The 20,147-nt window shown below is 42.1% G+C and overlaps 1 protein-coding gene across 2 annotated transcripts; it reads right to left on the reverse strand.

Moving 5' to 3' along the window:
* Positions 1 to 3,887: 3,887 nt before the first annotated feature.
* Positions 3,888 to 16,053, reverse strand: CHAMP1 (chromosome alignment maintaining phosphoprotein 1). 2 transcript variants are annotated; one of them, XM_064503522.1, is made up of 2 exons: positions 15,740 to 16,053; positions 3,888 to 7,531 (listed from the first exon to the last, which is right to left on the reverse strand). In XM_064503522.1, exon 2 carries the CDS (start codon positions 7,466 to 7,468, stop codon positions 4,667 to 4,669), a length of 2,802 nt encoding a protein of 933 aa, XP_064359592.1. In that variant the 5' UTR covers positions 7,469 to 7,531; positions 15,740 to 16,053; the 3' UTR covers positions 3,888 to 4,666. The 2 variants fall into 2 exon arrangements, with proteins under 2 accessions (XP_064359592.1, XP_064359599.1); XM_064503529.1 differs by lacking the exon at positions 15,740 to 16,053 and adding an exon at positions 15,446 to 15,467.
* Positions 16,054 to 20,147: the final 4,094 nt, after the last annotated feature.

The following is a 20,147-nucleotide window of genomic DNA, read 5'->3' on the forward strand; positions in this document are numbered from 1 at the left end:
TTATATTGCACATATGCTCACAGCTAATTTAGCTGAAAAACAACAAAGAAAGAATAACACCATTCTCTGAAGTTTCTTTATTCTTACTTTCCATCTTGTACTTTCCATAAAGCGTTTTGCATGAAAAAGATTCCATTCTGTGTTCTTCCAAGCATACACAAAAGAGATTCCTCCCCAAGGACTGAGATGGTATAAAAAGAACTACTGTTTTCACTGACATTTTGCCAAAAAGTTACTTAGGAGAGAATTTTCTCACTCATACATATAATCTATAAAAAATAACATTCTATTAAAAATACAAAGAATCTTAAAGTTGATTATTAGTAGTATTATATCCAAGTATATACTGAATACATACTTTAAAGTCAGGAAATAATTTCACAATGCTGTCTTTCATTAACATGTATTATTTGTCATTACTAGAAAAAATGTTTTCTAACACTTGGGTAGCAGAGAAAACTAATTTTCACAAATTTCTGTGCTGTCATGGATAGATTACTCCCTGTTGGCTTTTAACTAACTTGACTCATTCTCCACAGTACATACATAGAATAGTAAGCCACAGAATGCATTGAAGCTTATACAAACAGTATGTAGCAACTCAATCTAAAATCCTAGAAGTTTTACAAAATAACATTGAGGAATTACAGATATCTATTTTACATACAATTTTTGGTGTTACTTATATATTGGGTGCCTATGTTTGTGACCTTCAGAGATGACTGATACAACCTCCAAGTGGCAGCTAAGGCAATTTGTGCTATTAGTTAAAAAAAGAAATTTTTGATTTCTCTCTTGACTTTAGAAACTGGCATTTTTATAAAAAGAAAAAAACCTACTTCACATAAACCTACATGGAAAGGAAAATGCAAGGTATTATACATGCACTGCAAAAGGCTTATATATATATGTATATATAAAATCCATATTTTTAAGAAGTCTATAATCATGCTTTTAAAGTTTATTACAAAGTTTATACAGAAAGGTTAGAATTCAGGTGACATCCTGCACCTTCACCTATGTGCTGTTCTGATACTGTTTCCTAAACTTTGCATTCTCAAACATTTAAAGGGATTTATTTAGCTTTGATAGAGTACTTTTTTGAGACACCTTTCTCATTCCCCATGGTCAGTGAACAATGAAAATGTTTTTAAATAGTTATACTTCAAAAAGGCAATTATTTGATCACAGTTTACCTAATGGGAATCTCTTCAGGACAGGTCATAATAGCAGGTTCTGTATGGCAGGAAACATTTCAACACCTTCCCCTCTCTTTCTCTTTTAAAACTACACAAATATGAGCACAGCAATGATTGTGGTGGCCTCAGCCTACTCATGTTAGTAATATGTAATGGTGAGCTATTCAGCCTCACAGAATAGTCCTGATGTGATACAGAACTCCAAAGTACAAAACTATGAATCCAGTGGCAAACCTTCACTGATTACATTTTCCACAAGATTTTGTTTCTAAAATTTTGAGATGAAGTATTACACTGATACACAAATAGAAGGAAAAGAATTTTAAATATATATGATCTGCTATATCCAATCCCAAAATTAACATTAAGCATTGTACAAAACTCGATGAGAGATATTTATGAAAATTCATAAAAATTTCACGTTTAATTTTACTCCTCTCTTACAGAAAGCTTAAACCAGATCCCTATCAAGCCCCACTTTGACTGGAGCTGTACACTATTCTCTCTCTAAAACCTAGCCCTAACCCACTGGTTCCAAAGAGGCTTCTCGTCTTATTTCTGCTAAGGTAATGGCTTTGCAGCTGTATGCATCACCTATGAATGACTGTATACAGTGCATATATAGTATTGTATTTAGAAATTTGTCTACCACATTTCTCAACATAGGCTGTAAACAGCCTTTTGGAAAAAAGTTATTTTCTTTATATCTAAGGTATGTAATTATATTTCTCTTAGGCAGGAGCAGCCCACAGGGTTCAGAAAAAGAGGGAAGGAACTGCAATATCTATAGTAATTTTTACCATAATCTTTCTTTGCATTTGCCCCAGTTACTATCTCCCATCCTGATCATGTTGCTTGTCAACCAAACTCCACCTCCAAAACAAAACTGAACTCAGAACTACGAAGGCAGCAGTGACCACAAAGGGTCCTTATGCTAAAGGACAGGCAGGAGTAAAGATAGCAGCGCTCTATACTGACTGAGAGCTTTGATAAAATTCCCCAGCAACTTAATACAGAGGCCTGCAGTTTACATAAATTGTATTTGTTTACTGTAACAATTTCAACTGACATATTTCTCAGAATATATCCTGAAGGATTGAAATACAGCAATAGGCATATTTTAAACAAATTCTTTCACTGGTAAATCTTGCAGTAATCCACTTGCATTTCTTTTCTGTCTCAGAAAAGAATGATTATTGTTTGTACTCAGAGCATTCATCATCTCTTCTGCATCTATAACTAGAGGTCACCTGAAAGGGAAACAATAAAGCCCCAATCTGATCTGTCTATTGATGCCCTACAGTTGCTTAGAGAAATTAGTTAAGTTGAAATACCAGCAGATCCTTCCTACACATCTTAAGGAGCTCAAACTAGTATTATTATTGCATAAGGCATGGTGAAAAAACACTTAGTTTGGACAACAAAATATATGCCAGAAGTGTCCTTCAATTTCCATAAGGCTTTTGCAAAGTTGTGTACTAGGAGAAACTGAAGATAGTCCACCATACCTGGATGTAAAGAGATTCAACATCCCAACATCAAGGGGACTTGCAAAGTTTATCTCTGAGAGCTATAAAGTACACTTTGACAGCTGTAAATTAAGATTAAAGTACCAGTGGATTAAATCAGGTACAAGTGGAGTCAGCTGGCAAAAAAAACACATAGAGGAGCAGCACGAAGCCTTGACAGTGAATTCCCAGAAATCAAAGGCATTAGCATGTGCAAAAAAATGAAAAAACAGAATCTGACAATGCTGAGAAATCAAACTTCCAAGACAAACAAGTTCTTCCTTGATTTCTTCCTTTTTTTCAAATAATATCAGGCATCCTTGTAATCAAACAGCTGCACCAAGACTGATAAAATAAAGGCAAAGGAAAAAAGCAGGTTTTATGCTAAACAAGATGACACTGGCAGAGCCTTAATAGCCAAGCACCAGACCAAAAAACTCTTGCTTTAGATTCATCTAGTCAGTCCTAGTTAAAAAAAATAAAATAAAAAAAGCAAATTCTAGTCTTGAGTACATGAAATGAAATGGCACAAGTTAGAACAGCACAGAATGGTTTTTGATCCTGTGTTAAAGGCCATGCAAGAAAGCTTGGTCTTAGGCAGCACTGAGTAGGGATGCAAGTGCTTTAAAAGTTTTCTCCCTTCATTCCTCTTGAAACCACAAAAGATATCAGACCCAGGCTTCAACCAAATCAATCTGAAGCTCTTAGGTAGGATCTTAAGCCTGAAAATTTCCCAGTTTGAAGGAGCTTTTGTACATTATCACATTCATACTCTAAGCCAATATTTACAACAGCTTAAGTCTAGACTTAATATAGCCCTGAGGAGAATGAAACTTCCCTTGTACTACCTCCACATATAATCCATGCTCCAGCTGAATTATGAAATGCTTATTTTTTGAACAACTAATACTTACATAACAAAAAGCTAAATAACAATGTACACCTTCCAGTTTTCCATGTTTTCCCCTTATTTATGTCTAATGTTTTTCTGAAGTAGACAGAACTTACACTAACCTTGTTTTCATATACTGATGATTAAAAAGTTGTAGTATTTATAACAGAACTGCACAGTTATTTTGCATTGCATGTTGCTATTCAACAATATATTTGAAAGACTATGACTTAATGGAACATTAAAGGTTCTGTTCTCGGCTTGGAAGAAAAGAACAATGGCCAATGCCCAGGTTTGGGGTTTTATTGTTAAAAGATTAAAGCATAACATTTCACCAGATACAAGAAATTTAGTTTTTTTTCTGACATAACAAACATCCGAATTATCAAGAGAAAATGTTGAACTATACATAGTCTGACGTTAATCCATCAATTTAATGTATATTAGTGCATGCTTAAAAAACATGGCCAAAAATACAGAATCACAAAATAAGTACCTTGATGCTCCTAAATCTGAGACAAGTAAGCCAGAGAACTGAGTGCAGTAAATTTCCAACAAATGACTATATACTCAATTATAACCTTAGGGCAGAATTATTTCAGAAAGATTGGCAGTTTCTCAAGCCTGGCTCATTCACATTCAATTTGATAAGAATTTCAATTCTGAGAGATTGATAAAAACATTTTGAAAAATAAGACATTTAACAAATCAAGTTCAATCTTCACAGGAATATATGGATTGCTTGCCACTCTGGTCCTTAATTGCCTGTATGTCTTACAAATCTTTACAAAACTAATTTTTATCCATTTTGGTTTCAGAAACATAGTACATCTGAAAAATAAAATATGACTTTACTGATGAGTAATACAGAGACATGAACATGTATTTAAAATTACTTTTGAAAAGTAAATCATTTCAGTAATACAGCTATAAGACAAGTTAAACGTAGTACAATAAACCATGCATCTTCTGACTTGTCAGATCAGCTAAACTACTTGGTTAACATACAGCAACACTTTCGAACATTTCTGTAAATTAAGATTTTTCTAGCATACGGGAAAAACAGATTAAATTTGTTCTTCAAGTGGTTCAAGACTGTCCAAATGTTTTTTAGTTGTATCATCACTATGACGGCTTTGGCAATGGGTCAAATGTTTCTTAAAGCCTCGGGGAAAATTTGATTCAAAATTACAACGTGGACACTTCAACAAACTTTGACCATGAGCAGCAACATGGTTTTTAAGAAGAGATTCCAAGAGAAAAGCTTTGCCACATATTTTACATTTGTATGGGCTCTGAACATTATGCTTGTTAACTAAATGATGCAAGACAGCACCTTTTTTCATTGCACGACAGCAACAAATTTTGCAATAATACTTTCCCTTGCCACGCTTCATATATTTTGCTATTTCTTCCTCTGAGATGAAAGCCTCTTTCTCTTCAGTAAACTGCAGCACACATTGTGGCTGAATGGGAGTAGTTGCATCCATTTTACTCTCTTTGCTGTAATCAGATGACTCCATATCATATTGCTCTTGGTCACTGTTGGATTCTTGCTCCTTTATCTCCATTGAGTCCATCTCTGTTTTTCCACACTCACTGCTATTTAGTTCAGAATCTGAGTTTTCCTGGTTTTCCTTCTTGGGCTTCTTTTTGGGGCATGAATATAACATGCCTTCTGGTGACTCTTTGGCTAACATTGATTGTTCCTCCTGTGAAAATAAATCATCCAGTGGTTTTTGATCATCTAACCCGTGAGAAAGAAAGTCACTCTCACCAGACTCACTAGGTGTCTGGGGCTCAGAGGAAAAACCTGGAACAGATTTGTGAGACTCAGAAAACAGGATGCTTTTCTGGATTTCAGCAGGTACAGTAGTTTCAGTATGTCTCTGGACATCAGAGGATAAGGAAGCAGCAGATTTCTGCATCTCAGAAAATACAGCATGTTTTTGAACATCAGGAGAAACAGTAGATTTCTGGGAGTCAGTAAAAAGAGCCTGTTTGGGAGTCTCGGGAGATACAGGAGTAGGTTTCTGGGACTCAGTGAAGAGGGCATGTTTCTGAATCTCAGGAGAAGCAGACTTCTGAGATTCTGGAAAGGAACTATGTTCCTGAACTTCAGGGGAAATGGGAGCAAGTTTTGGGGCTTCAGAAAATAGGGCATGCTTCTGGACTTCAGGAGAAACAGGAGCTGACTTCTGGGCTTCCGAAAATTGGGCATGTTTTTGGACTTCAGTAGAAACAGCAGAAGCAGACACCTGATTCTGGGGCTCAGAAAAGACAGCACGTTTTTGGACATCAGCAGAAACAGTAGGATTAGATTTACGTGACTCTGGAAACAGAGCTCTTTTCCGAGGTTCAGGGAAGTGGGCCCGTTTCTGAACCTCAGAGGAAGCAGCAGGGGTGGCTTTCTGAGTTTCAGAAAAAAACACAGCTTTCCGGGACTCAGAGAGTTTCCAAGATTCAGGAGATACTGAAGCAGCAGGTTTACGGACCTCAGGAAAGAAAGAAGGCTTCCAAGTGTCAGAGGAAACACTGTGACTAGACTTTCGAAGATCAGGAGAAACAGGGGGAGAATGCTTCCATGTATCAGGGGAGAGAACAGGTTTCCAGCCTTCAGGGTAAACGGATGAGATGGGTTTCCATGGCTCAGAAGAAACAAGAGTAGACTTCTGGGATTCAGAAAAGGAAGTAGATTTCCATGAGTCAGAAACAAGCCTCCTAGGCTCTGGCGACACAACCGGGCCAGGCCTTCGGGGCTCAGTGGCAGACCTCCGGGGTTCTATGGACACCGACATGGCAGATTTTGAAGCCCAGGGAGAAGCAGTGGAAGATTTCTGTATCTCATGAGGTGTAGATCTCCAAGGCTCAGGGGAAGCTGTGGGACCTGGTCTCCATGATTCTGGTGAAACTGCAGGAGCAGGCCTCCGGGTCTCAGGAGAAGCAGCGGGAGCAGGCCTACGCATCTGAGGAGGATGCTTCCGGGGCTCAGGAGACACAGCTGGGGCATACCTTCGTGGTTCAGGGGATACAGCTGGAGTAGGTTTCTTTGGCTCTGGAGACACAGCTGGGGAATATCTGCGGGGCTCCGGAGACACAGCAGGGGAATGCCGACGGGACTCTGGAGATACAGCAGGGGAATGCCGACGGGACTCTGGGGACACAGCAGGGGCTGGCTTATGAGGGTCTGGGGACACAGCAGGGGATGACTTCTGTGGGTCTGGGGACACAGCTGGGGATGACTTCTGAGAGTCCGAGGACACAGCCTGGGCAGATTTCTCTGAGTCTGGGGACACTGCAGAGACTAACTTCTCTGGATCTGGAGACATGGCCTGGGCTGACTTTTCTGGGTCTGGGGACACAGCCTGGGCTGACTTCTCTGGATCTGAAGACACGGCTTGGGCTGACTTCTCTGGATCTGAAGACACAGATGATTTCTGAAGCTTGGCGGAAACAACAGGTTCAGATTTGGCAAGCTCAGGAGAAAGGGCAGGTTTGCGTGACTCAGGGGAAAGGGCAGGTTTCTGTGGCTCCAAACTGACACTTTTTTTGGAGGAATCTGACTCTCTTTCTACCTGCTCCTTCTGCTCCTCATTCCATTTCTCAGGTGCTGCATGTTGTGCTGTGATGTGATAATATACATTGCAATACATCTTGCTGGTAAAGAAACATTTGTGGCAGTGAAACAATTTTGCACTTTTTTGATAAAATATGAGTTTACCTAAACCAGCAGCATCCATTTCATCACAATACTCTGGGTGTATGGTACCCATATGAATCTGTATGTTTTCATAGTCTGTTCCTCTGAAACTGCAGTGATCACATTCTAAGCGCTCTGTGGTTTTACGCAGTATCTGCAACATGTCCATTTTCCTATGGTGTGTAACAGTTTTCACAGCACTGCACCTTTTAAAGAGCAAGCCTCAGAGTTCCTGCAATAAAGGACAAAAAAAATCTGTATAGTTATCTCTCAATGTTAACTTTAACTCTTCTGTCATTCTTAAACAACTTCATGTACTTTTTTTTCCCCTTTATTTTAGAAAACATAACTTTTGCATGGGTACTAACTCATTCATAAAGAAATCCAAATATAGATGCCTCCAAATTTTGCAAGTTATTCTACGTCAGTAGAGCCTGAAAAACAAAGCAGTCAGTCTTTACAGCAATGCAAAAATCTGCAAACAAACCATAAGAAAAACTTACGCAATGAAGAGCTAAATTTACATTCCATTTGATAAACATGACTTGCTTTTTCAGTTGTTCTTTCTTCCCAAAATTGAACTTTTTACTTACATTACGCATTTAAACTGAAATCAAAAAGTACTTTGAAACACTGCCACTGAAATAAAACCATTTCAAAACGGCATCCTCATCATAAAATTTCAAAACAAATTAGCTATTTTTGACAAAGCCACATAAAATTTTTCTAAGGAGAATACAGCATCCTGAAGGCTAAGCTGTTTCCCTCTGTTAAACACTATTTTCTTTGCACTAATTACTGTACTTGAAAAACAAAAGCTGCTCATGAAGACTATCCATTATGAAAACATTTTCCCTTACATCATTTTATCTGCTGCTTTAAGAACACCAAAAATACTGTTTCAAAAACAGCAGTGACTTTATCCAGTTTGTGTAGTTGACAGCCCTCTGCATACAAAGCATATTTTCTTTTGTCTCACTCCAGAGGGATGAAAGCTTTTCCAAAATAAAAATTTTATAATAAATCCTCAAAAAGGCACTGCATCGGAAATGCAAACAATTTTTAACATTCTGGCTAGATTCCATTAATTCCAATATGAGTTACTCATATTAATTAATACAATAAACAGAAAACCAAGTCTAACCATATTCTGTATGCCATTTTCATCTACATGTGGGAGGTATCTCTGTGCTAAAAAGGAATATTTGGACATTTCTCAATATTTATGTAAAATGCTCTTTTTTCCCCCATGTAGATTCAAATCAAGCAGTTGTTATATGACTGTCACTCTTAAGATACCAACCTAATTTTGGGGATCTTGTAGGACACTTTCAAAACAAACTTACCGTCAATGTTTTTGTGTCAATTTAACATTATTTTTCCTGTCTAAAAATAGCTAATAGCTAATCTAAAACTATGCATCCAAAACAAGTTTTCTGAATCTATTCAAAAAGTATTTTTCTCTGGTTTCTTATGAAATTGAAGCTTATACAAACACATTGCCCTACTGTGAATGCCAATCAAATTGGACTAAGCAATACAGTCTCAAGTTGAATTTCTACCAGTTTCATTAAAATCAGGAACAGAAGCAAGTTGCTTTGGGATTGGAGCAGCGAGAGAATGAAAGCAGACTAGCAATGCTGTTAAAGGGTGATGTGGATACAAGAAGAAACAGGAAAGGGAAATGGGCTGAGCAGCACAGAGCACAAATCCATATGAAATTAAGGTTCATTAGTTCAGTTGCTCATGGAACAACTTCTTTGCACACACCATACATATGCATTTTACAATAAACCACAGAAATAGGTAGATTTTCAAAGAAATGGGTGCAGCTCCAATCAGAAAGCATGATGGAACCACGGACAGAGCTTGAAGAATCCTCCTTTACATATATGTAAAGAAAGAACAATATCCAACTGCATACTATCTACACATGTATTAATATCTGAGAAGCAATTGCACTGTTCTACAAATACAGGACTGGAAGGATCTTTTGGTCCTACATTGCAGTCTCCCTGCTCTATCAACAGCCACACAAAAGACATTTACTTGCAAAAGATGCACCAAAATGTAATCCATACCATATTCAGTGTGGACTACAAAACACTCCTCAACATCTTATAACAAACTTTACATCACAGGAAAGGATCAAAACAAAACAAGGCAATAGGAGACCTCAGTGGCCTACATATCTGCAAGACCAAAGAACTTCAACTGAAAAACACAAAGCAAGCCTTTGTAAATGCCCTACACTCCAGAAGACATAAAAGCCCTTAGAATTAAAATTTGTGTTTTGGTTTGGGTATTTGGGGGCAGGCAGGGGAGAGATTTGAATTTGAAAACCACGAATTGTGAACTGATCATACAAGATAAAGAATCCATTTTAACCAAATCACAGCACAACACAATTAGGATGGTAAGGGCATACTGCACTAATCACCTTTTCAGAACGAGCAGAGACTTTGTCACTCTCAAAATTGGTTGCAATCCTGAATTCTCTACTCTATTCTATTTCTTTTCCCTAGAAAACCAAAAAAGGCTTTTCCAAACTGAATTTATCACAACTTACAACAAAATTCACTAGACAAAAATCTCTCTCACTCTTTTTATTGTTTTCTTCCTCTTTACACAACACCTAGCTCTTGCCCTTTCAGGAGTTTTTTGTTATTCACTCCTCTCCCTACACTTGACCCAACCTCCCATCCTCTCCTTTTATTTAGTCCTATCCTATTTTACAATGGAAATTTCCATTTTCTTTCCAAATACAAAAGGGAGAAAATCAGGTCCTTAACTCCCTTCTACAAATTGTCAAAGTTGCTGCTAGGCTTTGTCACCAGAAGGTGTTTCTGGAAATGCAGAAGTTACAGACACTTCTGCATTTTCATCTCCAGAAGATGTTCAAAGGCTGATATTCAAGCCTTTGGCATAAGAATTAACATTCAAGAGTTTTGGGTACTTTCCCTTACACTGCCATCACTTGCCACTCTTGATTTTGTAAATTCAGCACACTGAAGCTGGCGGTCACTGAAGAAACTGCCCCTTCTGCTGAAATCACTACTGAATTTAAGCATACTACGGAGCATGACATCTTTTAAGTACTGTAAAACTTTAAGCCATGACTCTCTGGAACAGTAAATCTAGTTCTAGAGTATTCATTGTAAGAACAATAATGAAGCCACATAGTACTGAACGACTCTTAACTCATGCTGCTGATTTAATTTTTTTTGAAACACTTTGAAGGAATAAACTTTAAATTTTGCTCATTCACTTGACACATATCTGAACAGCTAATCTATAAGATTTTCTTGTCAGTCTCTCATGTTACCTTCTCACTTTGTATTCAAATGCCATTGTCTCTACATACTTCTCATTACTCTCCTCCTCTATACTCAGGCTTATTGCACAGGTAACTGCTTGATTCATATTTCTCTTTATATTGAATTCTTGCATCAGAACTTGCCTTGCACTGAATCCTTCCTCAGATCCTGCCTTGCCTAGTTGAGCAGAAGTTTGAAGAACAGCATGTTATTGTTTTCTAGACAGGCCCAATCCAGCACAGCCGGCTAGGCTAGAAACCTTATGTACTATAACTGGGTTCCCACAACTTCGGACCTGCATGAACTGTCATGAAATCTGTGCTAAACAGATCCTTTTTGGAAAAGCTTGACAGGATCAACCTTCCTTCTTCACTGTAGGCACCAAAGGGACCTATCCCTGTACTGCTCCAGGTCAGATCCATATAAAGGATAAAGACAACAACGGGTGCTATAAAACGGGTAAGAGTGTCTCTTTGCAAACTAAGAACTTGACCAAATACTAAACCTAAACATAGTTCTGATTTTATGGGCGCCCTTTCTGAGGGCAATTAACCTTTTCCAAGGAAAAGCAGGATTTTCAGGACAAAGACTGAGTTATCATGGTAGACAGGTCCACTGTGAAACACAGGCGAAGGGGACAAACCAGAACATCTTTCAAACCTGCTGAAGACTCTTAGAACTGACAAGCGTGCTGCCAGCAGTCCAGGTACAGACAACTGTTTCATAAGCCCCAGGCCACTTTGCTTTTCCTGGACATTCTGCCAGGCCCTACCTGTTTTGCAAACAGGGCAATTTAGTATTGCCCCCATCAAAACCCTTAGTTACAGGACTTGTCCTGTCCCAGCAACTAATACCTGTTTCAGGTCACATTAAGACTACATATATGTACCCAATTCCTTAATCAGTATTTCTGCACCCCCTCCAACTTTCCTAGCTTTTCATGGCTGAAATACTGAGAAAACAAATACAGATACACCCAAACAGAACCAACCATCTATTCTGAGAATATAGTGTAGCTGAAGCAGCAGCTTGAAGCCCAGCATTTATGTCTGCCCTGTGCCTGCACTGTCTCCTCTTCCAGTCTAAGTACATATCACACAGGAAACCTCCACTAAGATTCTGGAGTGTGCAATATTAAACTTTCACATACAGCAGCCAAGACTCATTCACACTTTTCCTGAGACATGAGGATTTCTATTGAACCTGAAGAGGTAAGTGCTTTTGTCTACAAGTTCACTATACCCACAAGTATCAAGTACAGTAACAACCTCAGCACAAACTCATCTCTTAGCTGGACTAAAGATTTTTGCTGACCTCAAGTGACATGGATCAGTGTCCATCACTCAATGTAAGAACTGCTTGGAGAGATCAGCACCTGTCTCAGCTGGTGCTTCATCACTCACCTCTCCCCATTCCTTCTTTCACATTTCTAGAACTCACAACGATTCCTACCACCTTCACCTCTCTCTGCACGGAGGCACGTCGAAGGTCCTTACCAGATCCTATCTCCTACACTGTAGTTCTGGCCATAACCTCCTCCACTAAAGGAAGAACGAAAAATTGGCAGGGGGAAAGGACTGGTAATGAGGACCCATATCTATCTGAAAAAAGAATGATAATCACTACTTTTCTTTATTGGGTTCAGCATCTGTGAGGCTGAGGCCATGACTTGGGGGGAAGAAAAGTACCCAAGAAGTCAGAAGCAATGAGAGAGTTCAAAGGGAATACATGCAGTTCTGAAGTTGGCTATATTTATCACAGAACAACCAGAGAGTGCAGTCAAACAGTATCAGCAATCTCTGTTGAGCTCAAGTTAGACTGAGCAATAGAAGTTGCCTGAGCTAATGCACACAGCAGACAGACCTTCTGATATCTACCCAACCAGTAATTATGTCTCTTTTCAGAGAAAGTTGCTAGCTTCTGCATCCCATCATCCATGAGGGTCCCCCTGAAGAACTAGCCACACTTCCTACAGCCCCTCAAAAACACTTCCAGCACTATAAAAAAAATTGCAGGAATACTGTATATCGACAAGAATCCAGGTATGGGATGGCACAACAAAATGACTCTGGCAGGTAACATGACACCTCCACTTTTCAATCCCATTCCAATTTCTTAGCTACACATCTATTAATCATTTCAGATTATTTTTAATAAACACATTCTACACTCAGTTTTGCAATGCTTAATAAATTCTTGCAGATTCCCTCTACAGAGAATAAGCTGTGGTCGTCATTTCTGAGACCTCTGAGGCAGTGCCAGAGTGAAACAAAGGACTCTAAGTTACAGATCTAGATTGCCTGTGACCACAGAAAAATAGGGGTTGTTTTTAATATGACATGTACAATTTCAGAATTCAGCAACAAGTAGTCTGTCATATCATCTTTCAAAATCTGACTGTCCTGGTTCTCCCTGGCAGAAGGATCTATAATGTCCCTTCTCCTCTCGCTACAGAATCAAGCCTGGTGAGACATAAGCAGAGAGTGAGGATATGCAACACATCAGTGATGCCAGCACAGCTGGGAAAGCCCTCAAGAAGGAACTCTTATTTCCTGTGATTCCCTATGTCCACAGGTAATGTGAGCTGAGGCTTAAAAGTGATGGCTGTCCTAAGCTGTGCTGCCATCTGTCCAACCTTGCAGTGACAGGCAACATATCAGTGGGAAGCAGAGGTTTCCAGCAACCTCCTACTGAGTTCATGACATCACTCTATTGGCCATTACCTTCATCAAGCAAGGGATGATGTCAGCAGGTACTTCTAGGAATGTTCTCCTTCCAACAATAATCCTCCCACTTGTACAGAGTGCCATGCATCACAACTCTTCTCTCACAAGCACAGTCACTGCACAGGACAGATGGCTGTTCATTTTCATTAGCCCTGAAAGTTTCTTGTAGGCAAACAATTCAGCCATACCTCTTGTCACTGAACATGGTCCATGGTAAACAGTAAAGTTTGTTCTTAGCATGAGAAAGCTGCATACAGCTGCACCATTGCTTTTATGACTCCTAGCAGGAATAGATCCAGACTATTGTTGTATTTAAGCAAAAGGGAAAATGACATGCTGTTCTTGCAGTGCCAAAAAGTAAATGGCAGCCTGGTGGCAACATGATGCTTCTCTTGAAGCTACATCCTCGTGTTGTGGCTGACAAAAGAAACAGAAGTTTAGCTCCCGAAGGAAGCTGCACATAAACATCCCCACAATGCAGTAGAGCTGGCACTTCACAGCGCAAACAGCAGAGAGGGTGAGTCGCAATGCATTGTGAACCCACTGCAGACAAGAATGACACTACTCTGCTCTTGCTAATCCAGCAGCATCCACGGGAATCTGACTGCGTACCCACAGCTGAACTGACAACTGCCAGCCAGGCTATATGTGCAGAGTTCCACCAGCAGGGACTGCTGAACCACGTCTTTAATATTACATGCCTAAAAAAGGTACAAAGCCCTTGACCTAACCAGTAACTGAGACTGCAAGATGTAATATGAGGAAATGTTGGGCACTAGATCCAGGCATAAGACAGCTGTTTTACACATTTCCATGTTTCCAGGAAAGATTCAAGTCAGAGGAAAGTTGAAAAGTGACAATACTTGGCCCAGATGTAGATGACTTAGAAACATGTAGGACGCAGCAGTACAGCTATCCTGCAAGATTTCCATTTTTGCTAAGAGAATGACAAGTCCACAGAACAAGATCAGTTTTTAATACAAGATATAACAATGGTTTATACTACAAAGTAATGTCAACATATTTATGTTAGGTTCAGGGTAGAAAAAATTAATTCCATGTACTTCTGATGGGGCTTTAACTCTAACTTCACAATAGGATGCAAATAGCTTCCCAAAATGGCTCTGGAAACCATATTTCTGCAGTGTTGAACTTGAGCTAATAAAGGTCTACTGGACCAACCACAGCACACAATCTAGTCATGAATTATGAGTTAGTATTACATCAAATAACCTTTATTGGTGACATCAGGCTAAGAAGTCTATTTAAACTATTCTGAAAACAAACCAGCTTCAAGCAAATTAGGTTCAAAGATAGCTTATTGAAAAGAAAAATGAAATCCAGAGTCTAGATATTCTCAACTTAAAAAAAAAACTCACTACAAGTCAAGCTTCCAGCTACCCCTCTTACTTTAGCATTACTGAATTGTTATCTTATCTCATCAACTAATGCTACTCCACTCTGCACAGCCTCAAGTATCAAATCCTTATAACACCTGTACCAGCTACTACAGGCTACTGCTGCCAGCCCTTCCCTAGGCTCCAAAAAGTGAGTGCAGATAATGCAAATGACTCTCCTTTATTTCAGGAATCAGCTCTAAAGTGCCACTAACGTTAGACTTGCTTGAGCCCTCCCTAATAATGTAAGGATGCAATCAAGTGGCATTTTTGACCATTTAGTTTGCATCCCTCTCACTGATCTCACGGGATGATACAATCCCCCGCAGTTACTTCTGTCACTAGTGAAATGGACAGTCCCGTAACAGCGATGTCCCGTACAGAACTACTTTTTCCCCCAAGGCTTCTTGCAACATTTCACCGTCAGGGAAGCGCAGTTCACAATGTGCTTCACCTGCTCCTCTTTCCGCTTCTTTAACTTTCATTTCGGGGGGCTTATGGAGAGGATTTCCCGGAGATGCCGGCTTCACCCTCCTCCCTGGCGCTGCCGCTTGCGGTTTCAGAGACTGCCGCTTCCCTCGCCAGGGCAGCTCGTACCGGCAGGCGGTCACGCAACTCGCCCATTCATTCCCGTACCGCCGAGCTCCGGGTATTTTCCCCAGCCGCCTCCCCTCCCTCCCTCCCCACGTACGGAGCCGCCACTTACGCCTCGCCTGTTTTGTTCCCCCGCGCCACACACGCAGCGCCGGCACCAACCGCCGCCCCCAAGCGCAGCCCCCCCGCGCGCCCCCCGCGCAACGGCCGCCCCGGCCGCCCGCGCGCCCCCCCGCGACGCCCCCGCGCCCGCCCCGGCGGGGGCTGGACGAGGGGAAGGCCCAGGCCCGGTGCCCAGGGGGAGGGGAGCGGGGCTCGCCAGGCCCCGGCCGGCCGGTGTATGCGTACGCTCAGTGCGGGGGCGGTGGGGAGAGGGACCCCCCTCCCTTCCCCGGCCCGCACTCACCGTTGAGGCACCTCCTCGATGGCCGCCGGGCGCCGGGCCGGGGGAGGGGCTCGGCGCACCCCCTCGGCGCTCCCCCTCCAATGGCGGTGACGGCGGCAGGCCGGGCCGGGAGCGCTGGCGGACTCGGGCCGCGCGGCGGGGCGGGGAGGAGGAGGGGGAGGGAGGGAGAGGAGGAAGGGGAAAGGGAAGGGGGGGAGGCGAGGAGAGGGGGGAGGGGAGGGAAGGGGGGGGGGCTCCGAGGGGAGGCGCGCGACCAAATAGCGGCCGCTTTATCGCGCCCTCAGGCCCGCCCGCTCACCCGCTGCCCAACCGGAAGCGCCGCCGCTCGGCGCGGCCCCGCCCCCGCCCCTCCCTGCCCCTGCCGGGAGCACGCGCGCTGCGGGAGGGGAGGGGGGGTGCGCGCGCGGCGGCGGCGGCGGCGCGCGCGCGCCCCCCCGCCAAGCCCGTTGAGAGCGCGGCGCGCGGCGCCGGTCACGTGTGGCTGCCACTACGGACGAGGAGGGGGAGGGGCGCGGCGGCAGCTCCCCCTCCCCCCCCCCGCCCTGCGCCGTCCCCTCGCGCAGCCCCTCCGCGGCGCTGCCCCGTCCCGCCCCGTCGGCAGGAGGCGCTGCGGGGGCTGGGGGGGGCGCAGGGGGAGAGGGAGTAGCGCCGCCGCTGCGGCTGTTGGGAGGTGGCTGGGGAGGGATGAGGCGGTGGCGGCGCCGCCGCTCTGCCCCGCCTCCTCCGCCGCGGGCGGCCGGGGCTCCCCGGGCCCGGCGGTGACTTCCTGCGGCGACGCATCGTTAGGCCCCGCGGCGCCCGGCTGCCCCGAGGGAGCGCGCAGCGGGGCCGTTCCGCTCGGGAGCGGGGCGGCGGGTTTGGGGACGGGTGAGGGAGGGAAGCAAACGTCCCCTCTGGGCCCGCCGGCACGCTTGGCTCCCGTTTTCGGGGTTAACCCCGGTAGTTGCGCCGGGCAGGCGTTTCAGGGGTGCCTCCGGGGCCGGGTTTTCCCGCTTATCTCCAGGGGCAGCGGGGGAGGCTCGCGGAAGAACGGGGTCGTTCGTTAACGGTCAGCGAAGGGGGTTCTGCGGCGGGACCGGGCTCCCGGCGCGCGGGGCGTAACGGGCTGTTTGTTTTCTTGCGAGAGATGGAGGCGCGAGTCCCCAGCTCTGAGGAAAGCGCCGCTCTATTTTGGGTGTGTTTTAAGGGGCTTCCCGTCGGGCACGACGGTCCATGCGCTCAACGCACGGTTCATTGCTTCACAAGAGAGCAGCTCCGGGAGGTACCGGCTTTGCATTCAAGGCAGTCTGTGCGATAAAGCCCCACCGGACACCACAGACCAACATCAAAAACTTCGTATCTTTTTCGCACTCCACAACGGAGGGCAGGGAGTTACCCAGAGTGGGAAACACTGTGTGAAAGGAAAAGAGACAAAACACAAGAATCAGCCTTTCTCCAAGTGTGACTAACAGCTGTTCCTCTAAGCTGCATCCTGGGGTGGGTTCAGCTTTAGATTAAGATACCTTACCTAGGTGTTTACATTGTCTATGGTCCCATGATCATCAGTGGAGATCTAGCGAGCTATTCAGCTGATTGAATGCAGGTACCTACTTCAGGGTGATCTGCATAGCTTCTAGGCTTTACTGACCATATTGATGACCAGCTCAGTTCAGTTGCCTAAGCATAGGCAGTGAGTGCTGTTTGAATTGCCCTTGGGTATCTGAGACATCTACACAGGGCAAGTAAATATGGCACAGGAGACCTCCTCCTTCTGCATTGGTCACTGGAGGTCAGGCAGAAACCCCAGTGCAACCCCAGTCCTTTCCTTTATATAGGCTAAAGGTGTAAAATCAGGTAAACTAATTTACAGCTTACAATAGAAAAAGCTTTTTCTAAATTAACTTGCTTAATGTATGTTTGATATGACTTTTAATATACTAACATGTCTTTACGGGCTTTCTCTGATCCAACATCTTTCAAGAGATTTCTTCCTAGATTATAAATGGTTGCTTCTAGTTGTCAATCCCTATCAGCCATTTTCAGGGTCACTTGAAAAGATTACTTGTGTTTTATCCAGAAAAGTCATGAATCCTTTGTCAATACAAATACAATTTGTACAATACAGTACAATACAATACACTTTTCAGACCACCAGGTAAATGTTTACCACCAGTACCAGACCATGGTGGACAGTGCTGGACCTGTTCACTGTGCGTGTTCAGTCTTTATGGTTTTTACTGTAGTCATTATAATGATAGGAAGGGTCCTTTTGTGTCGAACTTTCATTTGTTATGGAATTACTAAAGCAGAGGTGGATGGTTGGCCCTCTCAAAACTTGGCCAAGACAAGTCAACTTTCTCCTTTGTATTATTTGTGTAGCTGTGTTCAGGTCTGCCTTTTCCAAGACCTCAATGTTATTTATTTTGGCTGACATTTTAACATAAATACTTAGTTCAGGTAGCCACAGCTAAAACTCGTGTTAGATAGTCTTATACTCCCATGCCTCCCAGCAGGAATAATTTAGTACATTGCTACTGTAGATTCAATTTGGCGTTGATGCTATTATTGTTAGGCTTACATATTCTTAAAAATAGCACTTCCCCAGCTTGCTCAAGTTATTATATCATGGGTGCAGGTACCAGATGAGGCAAGAAAGATCCTGCCAGAAAATTAAACTTCTCTCCAGGTCTCAGTGGTCCTAAAACAGTACGATTATCTAAGGCTGTATTCATTTTTACTGCCTGTGTTTTTTATCTCCTGACTATTAGAACCTTTGTTTAGCACTTCTAAATAAATAATCAGTCTTTTGCTATATACTTGAGCCAATGTATTTTGGGGGCAGATATCATCAGCAAAGTTCAGATCTCCAGGCTTAAACAGTAATTTGAGGAACTGAATGAAGGTTCATTGCATAAAAAAATCAGTAGTGGGGTAAACAGCATGACAGAGGAACATCAGGCTGGTCAGTTAACTCCTGACTGGAGATTGCAGTACGTTTAGCATATCCAAAGGTTCTGGGTGTTTTTCACAAGGGTTCTGTAAATTTATAGTATTTCTGTTAATACTGTTGAAGTCCTTCTGAAACGTAACAAAAACAAGGGCAGGATGTGGCTGCCTTTCATTGACTCATTCAATACTCTCATATACTACAAAACTATTACCATTTCAAAAGAATCTCCACAGAATAGTAGTTGTTACTGTCACAACTCATTTCCTTTTTCTTTCATAATTTTTTGATGATTCCTTTTCCCATTCTTCTTAGATAGATTTCATTTTGCAAAAACCTATCATAAGAACTCTGCAACAGTGGCAAATAGTGAATGGTTACAGGAAGGTAAATGAACAGAATAAGAATATTGTGATACTTAACAAAATACTCCCCTAGCCTCCACTGATTTGTGGTTCAGCATCAAAGATACCGTCTTTTCAAGAAATTTCAATAGTATTTTCAGGTTCTTACCATAAATTGTTTTGAGCTGTGTTGAACTAATTTTGTCATGGCTTTCATAAATAAAAATGTAACATTCTGATGACACATCTGTTTCTTCTATATGGGCACTGTATACAAATAATATAAACAGTATTCAGCATATCAACTACTAAGTGTGTATATGCTAGTGTAATATGGTACAAATTTATTTCGGATAGAAAGATTAAGCCAAAAAAGGTTTCTGAGAAACAACATTAAAAAAAAAAAGAAAATCCTTTTCTAAAATCATCAGTAGTAGGAAGCCTGTCAGAGAGTATGGCCAATAAATAGTTTGGAAGCAACTAGAAAAGTAAGGTCATAGTGGAAAAAAATAATTTTTTTTATTGCATCTGTATTCCTGTGAGGAGCTTAAGGAAACATTTTTGAAAGACCTTCTTTGAAAGACTTGTTTCCAGTTCAAGTGTGAATAGAAAGGCTATGGAATGTATCGACAAAAAGCAACAAATGGCCAGAACCGGATCATACTCACTCAAGAACTTTTAAAAAAGACTGAAATAGCTGAAATATTAACTGAGTGGTGTGATCTGTAAGCTAAAACTTAATCTGCAGTCAGGAAAATGCCAGTTGGATTGTCTGACATCAATTTTGAGAAAAAATTCCACTGGGATCTAGGAGATTTCAGACCAATAATCTGATGTGGACATCTACCAAGCAGATTAATAAAAACTATAAGGGAGAATAGAAGTACAGGCATAAGTGGGATAACAGGAAAGAGTCGATATTATCTTCTGTAAAATGAAGATAGACATCTCTGAAGGAATCGGAAACCAGGTGAAAAAGAGAAATTCAGTTAGATAGTCCACTTAGGTTTACAAATTATATTGAATAAGGTCTCTCATCAAAGGCTTATTAAAAAAGCTAGATTGGTATAAGATAATAGGGAAAGTCCTCACAAAGATACCTCAAAAAAGGGTTTAATGAGGAATAAATGGCCAGTTT

This window comes from Dromaius novaehollandiae, chromosome 1, assembly GCF_036370855.1.
Source record: "Dromaius novaehollandiae isolate bDroNov1 chromosome 1, bDroNov1.hap1, whole genome shotgun sequence".
Lineage (NCBI taxonomy): Eukaryota > Metazoa > Chordata > Aves > Casuariiformes > Dromaiidae > Dromaius > Dromaius novaehollandiae.

What these genes read in the sequence shown, in the direction of transcription:
- CHAMP1 (XM_064503522.1), bottom strand. Translation starts at nt 7,468, where the DNA reads ATGGACATGTTGCAGATACTGCGTAAAACCACAGAGCGCTTAGAATGT.